Genomic DNA, 14,738 nt, shown 5'->3' on the forward strand with positions numbered 1-14,738 from the left:
CAGTGATTAAAACTGATAATCAATCAAATAATGACTTCCCTCAGAAATGTTCACAGATACAAAGCATGAAGTTTTTGTAAGCAGAGTGACAAAGCAAAACACAGGGATCAAATAAAGTCTATCTTTCGTGGTCACAGACTCACTCCATTTACTAAAATTTAACAATAGCTAACGCACTTGTATCTCCGTTTTAACAAGTTTTAGTCACTAGCTAGTCTTATCTTTCTTATAGGAAGAGTTACTTGTTAAAGGATTAAGGACTTTAGTTAGGGAAGAATTACAAAGCAATTACAAGGTATTAAACTCTTAGTCATTAGATTAAAGTTTATCAGGTCAAATCCTCAAATATCACATCAATCATATCACATATACTAAGATACATAAATTAGATGCCCAGATTCTAATGCAGGCAACGTTATTTTTGCCTAACTTTGTGGTGAACTTTACTAAAGGCTCCATTAGTGCCTTAAAAAATACAGAAACTTCTTGAACAGAAATCAGTTACCTAGGGGAAATAAAGATACTCCAAATGCCTATCGTCAAAACTCTGGAAAAAGAGAATTGCTATCTTCAGTATTTTAAAAATGGGTATCTAAATAATTTCAGGTTAAACTAGGTTAGTAACTTCAATCTTCTCCACTGAGCTGTTAAAATGGAAAAAATTTCAAGTTCTAAATATAATAAAGACTTACATACACATTCAAATAGAAAATGGGGATTTATTTTCTATTACGCTTTTCTGGACAAAAGGAGATGAATTTTTTACTTCTTATTTCTTATAACAAACATTGTAAGGTTTCTTTTAAAAAACATAACAAAACAGAATTGTAGTTGAGAAGATTACTTCTTTATGAATGCATAAACTAGAGTCCAGTTAAAATAACACTTAATACAGATTCGCCCTAATAGACGATGTTGTCAACTTTTACATATGGGTACTTCTCATATCACTTCTGGGTGGCCTAGACCCCTTTATCCTCAATATAACGCCTTTATTTTTCTTCTCTAGAGTTTCCTTTACTTAAAATAATGGCTTGAGGAAGATTATGAGACTTAGTGGCTCTGTGCTCTTTTTTAAATGTTGGGCAAACTTGGGCTGGTTGATAACAACGTAACTTATTTAAATGAACTGTGTTTTCAGAGCCCTGGGCTGGCCCTGCAGTTTGAGAGACCTTGGTTCCTTCTGTAGCTAAATATAGAGTCCATTCTTCCACCAGCCCACTGCAGAGGCTGAGAAAGTCCAGGAAATAGATTACATTGAGTGCTACTGTTCAGAAGAGATTTGCATTTAATGCTGTTGTTATAGGTAAAGTATTTCCTTAAGCAAAAATCTCATTTACTCAGTGGTTAGAGGAAACACTGAATTTCATAGCCAAAGTTCCTTTTTCTGTAGAAAAGATTTTAAATCTGCTTGATCACTACCTTTCAATTCTTTTTTCTTATAGACATGCATGCTCCATGATTTAAACTTCTTAAGTTCATTTAAAGTCAGAGAAAAAATTCAAGAGGATAAGAACAAGCACAAAGTCATAAAAAAACAAACAAAAAACAGTTTTGCCATTAAATTTTCTCCTGGATAACTTAGCAAATATTTGTCCTTTCCATTCTGTTTCAACACTGCAGACAATATATGCATGGCTCTCTGGTGAAGCAATGTGCACATAAGTGACAAAACTTGGAAATGTAGATAAAACTTTTAAAATCCTAGTAATACTACAACAGCTTCTTTCCTTATTTATTCTGTCAACGTCCATTCCACATGAATTCACATTTCGGTTCCAGGAGGGCATGAGCCATAAGCCCTAATCCCAAAGACCACTATCTGTGGAGGGTAAATACAGCCTGCTGCCAGTATCTTCTGGTGGCAAACTTGTGAAAATCTTCTGGAAGACTAATAAAATCATATTCTGATTATTTGTCTTCTGGATTCGGGGGACCATGGAAATAGAAAAGGATAAAAACAAGGCATGCTTTATTTCTGAGGTTTCTTGGACTGGGAAGTAGAAAAATAGGTGTTTTCCTTTGGGGTTTTTTTGTGTGGCCGAGAATGGTGAGGTTGGTATTTCTGAGAGCACTTTTTCACTTTCCTCAGTCTTTAAGGGAGTGGTAGGCTTTGGTGGTCCGGCTGTTGACAAAATCTGTCTTCTTAAACTGAGCCTTTGGAATAAGCAAACAAAAAATATGATCAATAACAACATTTGCACACACAAAACTGCAGTTCTTAGTGATTTCCCACCAGGGTCAGACAAGTGGGCCATTAGGATCTGGCTCTGCTAACTAGGACACATGCCTTTTGAGCGCTCTTACCTTCTTGTAGGCATTGTGGAGCTCCGTGTGTGTCCACAGGGCATATAAGAGAACAGAAGCGGCTTTGCTTGCCTTGTTGGAGGCATAGCTGAAAGAAGAAAAGGACATTCCGAGATCAGTGAGAATGCGTCTGAGGCTCCTGGAGGTGGCCGTTGGACGGTCTGTGAATCTTCTTTAACTGCTGCTGCTCAGTAGCCATCCATTAAGTCAGGTTACTCACAATGATAAGAGAATCAAATGGTAAACTTCAGGCCAGGGAACACTCATTATTTTTTAAATATATTTTTATTGATTTCAGAGAGGAAGGAAGAGGGAGAAAGAGATAGAAACATCAATGATGAGAGAGAATCATTGATCGCCTGCATCCTGCACATCCCCCACTGAGGATCTTGCCCACAACCCGGGCATGTACCCTAACCAGGAATCAAACCGTGATCTCCTGGTTCAAAGGTCGATGCTTAACCACTGAGTCATGCTGGCCAGGCTATAAATTATTTTGAAAAAATCTTTTAAATATGTTTTTATTGATTTTTCAGGGAGAGGAAGAAAGAGAGATAGAGATAGAAACATTGATGAGAGAGAGCAACATTATTGATTGGCTGCCTCCTGCAGGTCCCCTACTGGGGATCAAGCCCACAACCTGGGCTTGTGCCCAAACTGGGAATCAAACTATGACCTTCTGGTTCATAGATCAACACTCAACCACTGTGCCACTCCAGCCAGGCGAAAAAAATCTTATAAAACCACTAACAGTGCTAACAAATAAAGAGTTTATAGAACAAATTTTTTATATTTATAAGGACTATGTTACAAATCCTTAAATTTATTTATAGAATACAATTTATATTTATATATTTATACTGCCATTTATAGAACAAATATATATGTATGCTTATAATGTGTGTACATGTATTTTTATCAGGAAAGTGTGACTGAAAAATATATATATCCTTCTCTTAGACTGAGTGACTCTATAGGTAGGAATAATTTTTTCAAGTTAATAAAATAAGTTCTTGTTGGAACAGTTGTTAAAATAGGTTCAAAATGGCTTTGTTCTTGTGCTGAGCAAATGTCAAATGTGTTCCTGTTTTAAATCCAAGTTACCACTGAATTTGACATTGTATTTAGTTTTTGATGTTCTGCTTTAAAATTTGTCCCAAATTTCCTGTTTCTGGCTGAGGAGAAAATGCTTTCTTTGATCTTTTTCTCTTCTACCACCTGAACTTTCTTTTAACAAAGAAACATATCTTTTATCTTTCCTATCATAGGAGTTTGTAAACATGCAACCAAGACTAGAGAATGCAAAGCTGTATGGAGAAGCGCATGCTGGGCTCATTCTTCAGCTAAAAGCCTTTCTCTTCTACACCAACTGGGCAGAGAGGGTAAGGCAGATCGGCACCCTACAGAACTTTTAGTCACCTCATGGATTTCTCAGACTAGCTTGTTTATAACTGAGATACTAATTAATCCATGAAAGCTATGGGTCCCTAATATTTAAAATTGGAAAGAGTTCAACAGCAAGTGAAGGGGAACAGAATACACCACCCCCAAATATGCCTCTCTGGCACGGGATTATTTTTAAGAAACAGCAGACATAGGGAAAGCTCTGAAAACTGAGTGGAAGTTACCCTTGAAAGAGACATTTATAAGGAAAATCTCCATTTGTAAGGAGTTTCTGTACCAGAAAGTGAGGGATGACTCAATCTTTAGAAAGTTTGATCAACGGAGAAGGCAAGGAGTTAAATCTGCCCAACAACCCTTGTTTACTGTGCTTTTCCTGGGAATCCCCCTAAACTGGCCTCCCCTCTTCCCCAGCATCTTTTGTTAGAGGCTTGGGCCATTTCTAGGAGTTACTCAGTTTTCCTGGGTCTCTCCCAAGGATACAGACGGTCTATATGTTATCAAACTTCCTTTGTTTTTCTTTTGTTAATCTGTCTTTTTTATTGCAGGGGTGTCTCAGCCAAGTACCCAGTGATACTGTTGTAATTAACCTAGTTATTAGTAACAGGAAAGGAGCAAAGGGAAGGCCAAATATTATAGACATGTCATTTAGGCAGTTTCACCAGGAAGTTAAAGCTTTACACTCCCCAGGGAGCCGCCAGTCTATTCCCTACAGATTGCTGGAGGAAGGCACTGAACAGGGGGCGAGAGAGACATGACCAGTAAAGTTTGGGTGACATTAGAAAGGTACTTGTTTGTCAGTCACACCTGGGAAAAGGTCACTGGCCAGAATGGGTGTGGCCACTGCAAGCACAGGAACATTTAATCCCCTAAACAAAAGAGTTAGCTCTCTTGTTTTTTCTTGGTTCCTCTTATGCTCTTAGCGTGCTGTGCTCTTGACTGACTCCCAGTTTTGGGGCTCTCACACTCCTGCTTCCTGCATTCACCCACATGACCACCCCTACACACAATGGACTAATGGACTATATAACTAGCTGCTGCTGAACTGGACCCGGCTGCAATGTGGAATGGAAACTGTGGACACTGACTTTGCTTTTAGCTGTGCTGAAGCCCCAGCTGCACTCCTTCAAGAACTGGATTAAGGGAAACGGGACTTTGGAAACCAAGGGATGTAATTCAACACAAATAAAAATCACTCATCCTCCCGTGTGAGTCTCAAAAAATTCTTTTTCTTGAGATATCGTAAGGACTCCGTCCCCAATACCTCAATTCCCCTGATAACACTAGAAGGGTAGAGAAAAAAGTATTTTTCCTCCCCTTCACAAGGGTGTTATATTTATAAAATTTGTTTATAAGTTGGCTGTTGACACTTGGGAACTCATATATTTATTCAAAGATAAAATGATATAAATGATAATTGGTCCCCAGGCTAGACCGTGTGAAAGAATCTCAACCTAGAATGAAACCAGAGGATATGAAATAGAGAATGTCATGCATGCCCCCTTAGAAGAAGAGAACTTATGAACTGAGAGACTGACTCCCTGTAAATGTCTGATTAAAGAAGACTGAGCCTCCCCGGAAGCTTGCTGCAGCATGGGTTCCCAGCACTGTCATTTCTCTGCTATTCCTGAATGAGCTCAAATTCTGGGAATCTGAGCTTGCCTCAGTTGATGTCTTCATTTAAACTGATGCCATAAATTACAGGTCAGCTGTACAACACTTTAGCAAGCAAGGAGCATCAGGCACAGACAGTAGAAATTCCTTGTTGACTTTTTTTCTTTTCTTTTTTTAGACAGGGCATGTGAGGACTGGCTCGCAAATGGACGCTTGGGGCAACAAAGAAATAACAGATTAGCTCCTCCATATGTTGCCAAGCTACAAGAAGCTCCCAAAAGTGATGGTGTTAAGCAGAGGTAGTTAGCTAGTTATTAATAAAGAGAGGGATCAAAGGGGATTCAAACACTGAGCTTAATAAACTAAGGAGCTGAATCAAATATTAAACTTAATGAACTGGGAAGCGACTCACACATTGGGCCTGCTTCACTAGGAACTTACAGCATCCCATCAAGCTGGATTTACTAGGAGGCTATAGCATTAAATTCATGTACACACTTCAGGGTATCGTGGAGGAGACTTAACCCTCCAAGCAGCCAGGAAGATCTTCCTGGGGGGTGCTGCCTGATGATACCAGATTATGGGACGGAGGAGAGAAAACTCCGCTGCTCAGCACATGCACAGTAGAAACCAGATGACGCCACAGAATTCTTAGACGTCAACATGGCACAGGGGAGGAGCTTCTACTTGAAGCATGTGAACTAAAAGCCGAAAGGTGATATAAAGAGGCAGAGCCTAGCCTGGAAAAATCTGGGGAAAGAATCAGGTTGGATAGGGGGCATGAAACCCTGGTAGGTCCAGGAAAGGGATTGGTTAAGGGCAGGGCCCAATGAGAGCCCAGGAGAAGTAGGGAAGTGGGTTGGATGGTTTGAGGGACACCTTGCTCGTTATGGAGAACCAAGAAAAAACATGCAGGATTATCAGAAGTTTCAAGGAAGTTGCTGCTAGAGCCTGCCCACCCTCTACATCCCCGAGGGTGTATTATTTCCCTCCAGCCCAGTGAAAATCTTACCACTACATTTAAACTTCTCCATGCATGAGCCCTTTGAAATTTCTTTCTTGAGACACTACAAAAGAGGCCACTTTCACCAGCAACTTTTACTCCAATGTGCCTGTTATGTCTGAGTACTCAAATAAGTAAAATCATGCAGTCTTTTGGAAATTTGCTTAGAAGTTTGGATGACTACTGCAAATAGTCATTTCTGTTTTGCAGCAATAATTCGCTTTTTCCCCACAAAGACAGACCAACTGCTATTTGCCAGGCTCTGGGAACAGGTGAATATTCCCTGCTCTTAGGAACTGACCTTCTAAGCAGTGCTCCTTTTAATTGTGTGACCCTGACTCTGAATGGGGTCTTCCCTCCCATGAACTTTGCCAGAGCGCAGCTCAAAGTACAAGGGTTTTATACTGGGTGGGGCTGTGGTAGAGGACACAGGTGATCATCCAGGATGCCACAGACCCCTCTGCTCACCCTTGTGTGGCCAAGCACATGCTTGTCCATTACAGAGGAAGTCCATTTGCTTTGCAACTCATTAGAACTGGGCTATAACATTTCTCTCTTTTTTAGTTATTTACAAAAGTAAGTTGTCTTTAACAAGTCAAACAATTCAGAATTGTATAAAGAGGAAAAGATAGTAATCTTCATGCCCCCTTTAGATCCTATCACTCTAAATTAAGTAATAGTAATAATTTGATTATACAAGGTTTTTCATTCTCTTCCTTTCTTTTTATTTTATTACTAGAAGCCTGGTCCACGAGATTCATGCACTTGCAGGGGCGAGGGTGGGGGTGGGGTGGGGGGGGGAATCCTCTCAGCCCAGCTGTGCCCTCTCACAGTCCGGGAGTCCTTGGGGGATGTCTGACTGTAGGCCCAGGGGGAGCGGGCCTAAGCCATCAGTCAGACATCCTTAGAGCTGCCACAGAGGCGGGAGAGGCTCCTGCCACCACTGCTGCCCTCACCAGTGTTAGCCCTGTGGGAGCGCACTGACTACCAGAGGGCAGCTCCTGCATTGAGCGTCTGCCCCTTGGTGGTCAGTGCACATCATAGCGACCGGCTGTTCTGCTCTTTGGTCAATTTGCATATTGGCCTTTTATTAATAGGACTAGAGGCCCGGTGTATGAATTCGTGCACAGGTGAGGTCCCTTGGCCTGGCTGGCAATTGGGGCCGATTGGGGCTGTCTTGCCCATTCCTGATCGGGCTTATTGGGGCCAGTCAGCTGTGGGGAGGGACTGTGGGAGGTTGGCCAGCGGCAGGAAGTTTGCTGTGGGATTGCACTGACCACCAGGGGCAGCTCCTGCACTGATTGTCTGCCCCCTGATGGTCATTGCATCGTCATAGTGACCAGCCAGTTGACCGGTGGTCCAGTTGTAACGGTCACTTAGGCTTTTATATATATAGATTATTTTAAATCCTCATCTGCAGATATGTTTTTATTGATTTTTTAGAGAGAGAGAAAGGGAAAGAGAAACATTGATGTGAGAGAGAAACATCAACTGGCTGCCTCGCATACTCGCCCCAACAGGGGACTGAATCCACAATCCAGGTATGAGAATCGAACTCGCAACCTTTTGGTGTATGTTCCAACCAAGCCACCTGGCCAGGGCTCTTCCTCCATTTTTAAATGGGGAAAATTCGAAGACAGAAAAGGGGATGTGGGATGATGCATATGCATTAGACTTCTCTTCTCAAAAGGGAACAAGAAATGGAAAGAGAAGTAACAGAGAAAACTGGGAGAGGAAGAATTTATTATGCTGGCCTCCCACTTGTGTTATCACTACTTCTTCTTAGCCACCTGGGCCAACATGGGCTCCACAGATTTCAGTGAAAGGTATTCCCTGTCCATAGTCCTCCCACTCTGCCTACATTCTGCTGTTCTTAAATCACAGCTGTAGTTCTGGGAAACAAATTAATTCATCAGGTTAATAAAATGCTGGAAGCTCTGGAGTTTGGCCAGCCCTGAATGTTGCCCATGGTCCACAGTGACAATGTTTACAACTAGATTTGCACACGGAGTGGTGGTGGGAAAGGGGAGACAGCCAATGGGTAGGTGCTAAAGGACTTACGTATCGCCTGCGCTGATAGTCATAATTTTCTGCAGGCCCCCAGTGTTTAGAAGGTCCCGGGCATTCTGGTAACTGTTCTGGATTAAGTTGTTCAATGTGTAACAGGCAGAGGCTGTAGTTTCAATGAGAAGCTCAGTGCTTGGAACTGTGTCAGGAATTATGGAAACCAAATCAGGTAGAGTTTCTTTGGCTACAAAATGAGAGAAAAAGAACACTTGATTAAAAACACTGTTTTTTAACCTCAAGATCCCAGTAAGTTTTGGGTAAAGAACATTTTAAAGAGGAAATACAGCATATGGAAAGATGTTACCTCTCTAATACTGGAGTTTGGAAAGGATTTTTAAAAAGATGATGCTGTTTGCTCAATACACTGGAAATCTTTTCAGAAAGGAATTTGATAGAAAGAGCAAAAAATTTTAAAATTTTCACATTCTTTGTTTGACTCAGTAATTCCACTTCTAGGAATTCAAACTAAAGATATCACTTTAAAAATAGAAAAAGCTTTATGTAGAAATCTTTATTATAGCATTATGTATAAATGAAAAATTATAATAAGCCTAATAGAATATAATACATCTGCAAAGAATTTTATGTAAAATATATCTATGAAGCACACAAATAATAAGAAAATACTTATATTAATATTCTATATAAAAATCTATACTTATTTATATAAAGAATACATAATATTATAACATTAGGAAACAAAATACACATAAGAAACCTTAGAAGCAATACATTAAAATATTAATATTGATGGTGACCTAAATATATTTAAAAAAAATTATCTTCCCAAAGTTTCTTTAATACACAAATAATAGTATCATTTTAAAAAGAGATTATTTTAAATTTATTTTTCACTAACTATGCAAGTTCTTGGTAGCAGGGTTTTAGTTTGGCTTCTTTTGTAGAAACAAGAGCGGTAGTAATGGTTGATGATTTCATTATAACTTGCCCTATGGTATATATTTTGGACAGTATGAATTTGTACTTGATTTTTTGCAATAATTATTTTCACATATGCTTTCTCTTTTTCTCTAACTAGATTGGACTCTCCTTAAAAGATATGGAAGGGGAGGGTAGGAAGAGATCAACCAGTAAACGCATATGCATATATGTATAACCCATAGTCATAGACAATAGGGTGGTGAAGGCTTTTGAGGGGGGATAAAAGGGGAGAAGGCAATGGGGGGAAAAAGGTCATATGTAATACTTTCAACAATAAAGATTTACTTAAAAAAAAGATATGGAACATATTTCTCTTGCTTTTGTAGCTCCTCAGAGCTCTTTAATACAGTGTTGTGTTTATTGTAGTTTAAAACAAATACCTCTGCTTAATTTTATTATTTTTCATCTGAGTTTATGTGGCACCTTGAACTGTACTTCTCTCTCTATGAGTCTACATTGTGATCAGTTACATGAATTCCAGATGTGGCTACGGGTCCCTTGACGACAGTCATAGTATTCGTTTGCGGATGTCTATCTCCGACTGCCATGCCTATAACAGAGACCTTCGATAAACGGAACTGAACAATGTCATCCTTTGATGACACCTGGGCCCCACTGACAGGAAAGGCATACCTTCTACTCAAAGGCCGGAACACTTCCTTCTTGACTGTGTTTCAGCATCGCAGCAGAGTGCGAAGGGCTTAGATCTCATCCTCCGAGGCCACACCTCTTTAGTTTCAGTCCTGTCTCTGCCACTTAATGGCTGTGTGGTCTAGGTAAGCTACTTAACCTCTCTACGCTTGGTATTCCCTAATTTGCAAAGTGGGTGTGTAACAATAGTATTTACTTCACAGGGTTGTTTTGAGGGATTAAATAAGTTAACATGTGTTACTGCATCATAATACCCTGTGCCTAGCAAGCTCTCAACACAGATACATTACTATGAGAAGGTTTCCTCTTTTTAATAAGTTAAATCACAGAACTAAAGCCCTTGAGAACATGAAATTTCCTTCCACTGAATTTAGGTGGAAAACATAAAAGTAAGTCTGTGACAATCACAACAGAAAATGCTCAATCTCTCTGCAAGGTGCGGTGGTGGCTGCTGAGACCGGGGTTGCCCACAGTGAGAACAATCACTGATGAGGGAGGCCCACCTTTCCCCCTCACACCACCAGCAGGTCCACTTCTGTAGATCAATTTTAAGGTGGAAAGGTAGGGTCATGTCTAAGGAGTGAGAATTAGAGAAGATAGAGTCTTTAACACTTTGTATCATGTTTGTTTTTCTGAGAAAATATAACTGTTTTCATGACAAAGCATAACACTACAATATACAAAGGGTGCCTCTCTCTTTCTCTTCCTCTCTTATTATAATACAAGAATAAATTCTTTTGTGTACTCACAACTGTAAACCTATTTTGCCCCACCCTGTGTTCTCTCTCTCTCTCTCTCTCTCTCTCTCTCTCTCTCTCTCTCTCACACTCACACACACACACACACACACACACACACACACACACACACACACAGGGCCTCCATAAATACATTCACTCACTCACTGTGGGACAATTAAAATTGGATCTTTAATAGTGAAATCTAAAATTAAAGGCCTTACCACGATATAGGAAGGTTATAGCTTAATGTCATATAGTTGAGGGAGATTTTATGTACAGACAGTCCTCGGGTTACGTCGGACTCGAGGTTACATCGCCATCTCCCATTTATTTATGAAAAAAAAAAGTTCCGTCATTTCAGCGTATGTACATATATGCTTTATGTTTTTTATTATTTATTTGCCACAAGTAAAGGCCAGGAGTTGTTATCTTTCTTTTAAATGTTTTTTACTGTTTCACTTCATTACTGCTGTGTATGTGCTCCATGGGAGTGACGTAGGTGCTTATGTAGGTGGGTTCCGACCTATGGCGAAGTAGGAACGGATCTCGACGTAACCCAGGACCCACTGTAATGGCTAAAAACCCAAGCCAAGGCATGGATGTTTGAAAATTCTGCAACAATGAATGAATGTGAATTGAAATCCTAGAGAAGTGTCCAAATACTTCCTGTTGCTTGCACATACTATACACTGTTACCTGATCCTGGGAAAACACTGTTAGGTAGCGATTACTAATCTCTCCCTGTTTGGAGCTGTTATATGACCAGTCACGGTGACCTTGGTGGCACTGCAGGATGCAGGTCCATGTCCTCTGCAGGAGGCCTGTTACTCCGTCACCGCACTAAGTTGTCTATTACATTTATTTCTTTAAATCTAAGTAACATGTGATGATTGCATTCCAGGCCAGCACATGGAAAGTTTTACCTGGCCTTGAAGTCTCTCATGAGAAACACAAAACATGCATTTCAAAGTGATTTCATTTATTCCTGGCTATTAATACTCTGAACCAAGACAGGTCCTTTTACTCAAATTATATATTTGACATAAAGCCAATTTAAAATTTAAAAACTGTATTTATCTTGCTGAAGCCTCATCTCACTATTGCCCTTAACATGTGGGGCGGTTTATTAGTGAAATCATCTTCCATAAACTGTGGAGCTACCGCTTCATCTGCCCACAGTTAGAGGACCTGCGCCGAGACCTGCAGCACTTCTGCCTGGAAGGCACATGCATAATGTGTAGAGTGCAGTTATTTCATCAGCAAAGTTTTAAAGATGGAGTCAACGTTTTATTTGGGAAAAGAAAAAAAGTCAAAGGATTATACACCCAATTGAAGTGAAGCACAAAAGCCCACAGGAGACAATGGGAACACTCCCATAATGTTGAAAGTGCCGATGGCAAAGTTTCTTTTAGATCCACCGAAAAATTTCCAGGCTCGTTATATTTATAATGGGCATGAAACCACCTGTCCAGTGTTGGGCTGCCTTCTGTCTTTGGAAATGACATTATTAAAACATAACCACAGACTTCAGTATCTCTCATGCTGTGTGTGTGTGTGTGTGTGTGTGTGTGTGTAATTTTAGAATAATCCACTCCATTAAATAAACCCACAAAAATTTGTTTATAATTTTAGTGAAATGACTACTTTATAGAGCATTAGGAAGCATACTTAATTTTGACATTATCTTCTCCTTATGTCATTTTATAGTTTTTTTACTTGATTCACAGTTATCAGATTTTTCTAAGTATTAAGCAAGTAAAGAAAACATTGTTATGTAATAGTATAACATAGTTATCATCCTTGTCAGTACAGACTTTCATAAAAAGGAGCAAATATGTTTCATTGTGTTTATTCTAAAACCATCCAGGCTGAATCTTTTGCAGTAATTAAAATGAACAAAGAGAGATGCTGGATATGAAGAAAAATCCTTGTGGAGACCCAGTTAGAAAGCCTACCCTTGATGCCTTGGTGCACAAAAGTCAGGCCTAGTTACCACATTTTGCTCTTTATTCACATTTTCAGCCCATCATTGTAAACAGAATGCGATAAGGACAATGTTTTATTGCATTTGTATTTCCAACATGGTCACACTACATGCAGCCATCCTTACTGACTCACCAATTTCATTGCACAGGGAAAGGTTCCGAGAGAGATTCCTCAGCAGAGAGACTGCGGTCTTTTTCACACTTGGGTCACCAATGTGCAGCATCTTCCGGGTGTGCTGCAGGCCGTTTTCCTTCTGGACCACGGTCTGTGCTACTGACATCGGCATCTGTTTCATGGGACACATCCTATAAATACTATTGCATTTGACTTCACAATAATGCTGTTTCTGTTGATGGCTAGAGATTGAGCAAGACATTTTCAAAACTAGAACTGGGGCTAAATCAGCCTAAAGATACTGTCTTTAAATCCTTATTAGGGTTTCAATTGAATTACTGGGTAAAAACAGTTTATGCAGTGTTTTTTAATATAGCATTGGGTTTGGTTAGCTATTATAATTTTTGCTTCTGTTTATAAATAAAATGGGCCTGTCTTTGCCTTTCCTTCCTGTTGATCAGTCCGCCCTTTATTCAGTTTCAGTTCATCACTGTGAAATGAACATGATAAAGACAATGTTTTGGTATCACAGTTGTAGAATCAAAGTTACATTTATTGGTTGTTGGCTTAGTCGTCTTTTCTGTTTCGTCTTGTTCAAATTTTGGCATTTTACATATTTTAATCAAGTTATTTGTTTCCAAAAAAACAGTTTATTATGAAAGAGACACTGGGCTTTTAAAAAAAGAAATGCATTGCTAGTCAGACCACCTGTGAGTCTATGCTCTGTGTCAGAGGCTCATATGCAGGTTGCAGGACCAGGTCCTCTAGAGGCAATTCTCTAGAATTAGGCTGGTCGCCTGCTTTCACAGGGCATCTGAGTTCCGACTAGGCCCTTCCTAGCACCAGCAAACCTCCAACAATGCCAATGCCTGCTGGAAGCCATTCCACCCTTGCTGCTTGACGCAGTCGCTGCAGGGAAGAAACATCTGCACAGCTTATGTTTCAAGGGACCTGGCATATATGACATATGTTCACTCCCCCTCTTAAGCGCTATGTGTTTTAACCAGGACCACCTCCCCGAGAAAGGTTGTTTCCCCAGGTTAGAGGGTAACAGAACTAAGGAAGAGAATAAATCAGTAAATCTCCCTAGTGTTACAGAAATACCATGTACTACTTATGAAGAACTTGGACTAAGACTGTTGGCAATAAATTTGGGACTTGTTGGGCCCGCATCCCCAGGGGTCTGCCCACCAGGGAAAGCACCAAAGCCTATACCCCTGGAGACCCACTGACACAGGGCAGTCCCAGGGAAGGCAAGCAGTGAGGCTGGGAGGACATAATCTTTACTGGGTAGGAGAATCTCCTTCAGTCACTTCCTTGTAGCTTATCAGTAGAGCAGTGGCCTTGGAATAGCCCTTATAATGGAACACAGAGATTAACCTAGACAAGATTAAAATCAACAGAACTAGATAGAGACAGGATTTTTGGCAAAGGTCAGATAAGAAACAAGGAACTGTAGAACGTTACCCAAAACATACCATGATGTAATTATAGAGGCATGCTTATAGGATCAAATAGTATAAATATAGATGTAAGAGGACACTAAAGGGAGAACCCAACTATGCTGATCAACTGAACGCTGCCTCCATGTCATTCCTTCCACACCTTTGGGAACCCCTGGACCTGCTGGGGCTGGACCCCAACAAATGCCTTAGCTTGTGTGTCGGCAACTTTATAGAGTTCTATTCGAAGCTAATTTGAGGTCACCATGCCAGAAATTTCTGCAATTCATGACCATTCTTCAGGGTGTATCTTCTCTGTTTATCTTATTCAAACACAGCTTGTTCCCCCCCCCCCCCCCCTACAGATTGCTGTCCTTACGTTCTCCACTGTACCTTTTAGAACAGGGGCTCTTAATATAGGGCCCAATATAGATTTCAGGGAGGGGACAGGTGGCCCTTAAAACTATTCTT

At 40.3% G+C, this 14,738-nt stretch overlaps 1 protein-coding gene across 1 annotated transcript in view; it reads right to left on the reverse strand.

The window, feature by feature from the left end:
- Positions 1-699: 699 nt before the first annotated feature.
- PKP2 (plakophilin 2) overlaps positions 700-14,738 on the reverse strand; it is an 81,353-nt gene continuing 67,314 nt past the window's right edge. Inside the window, exons 10-13 of the mRNA XM_059682548.1 lie at positions 12,844-12,997; positions 8,387-8,576; positions 2,308-2,395; positions 700-2,157 (exon numbers count right to left, since the gene is read on the reverse strand). Of these exons, the coding sequence (XP_059538531.1) occupies positions 2,089-2,157; positions 2,308-2,395; positions 8,387-8,576; positions 12,844-12,997 (501 nt within the window). The 3' untranslated portion in view covers positions 700-2,088. The remainder of the gene's footprint in view (positions 2,158-2,307; positions 2,396-8,386; positions 8,577-12,843; positions 12,998-14,738) is intronic.

This window comes from Myotis daubentonii, chromosome 2 (assembly GCF_963259705.1).
Source record: "Myotis daubentonii chromosome 2, mMyoDau2.1, whole genome shotgun sequence".
Lineage (NCBI taxonomy): Eukaryota > Metazoa > Chordata > Mammalia > Chiroptera > Vespertilionidae > Myotis > Myotis daubentonii.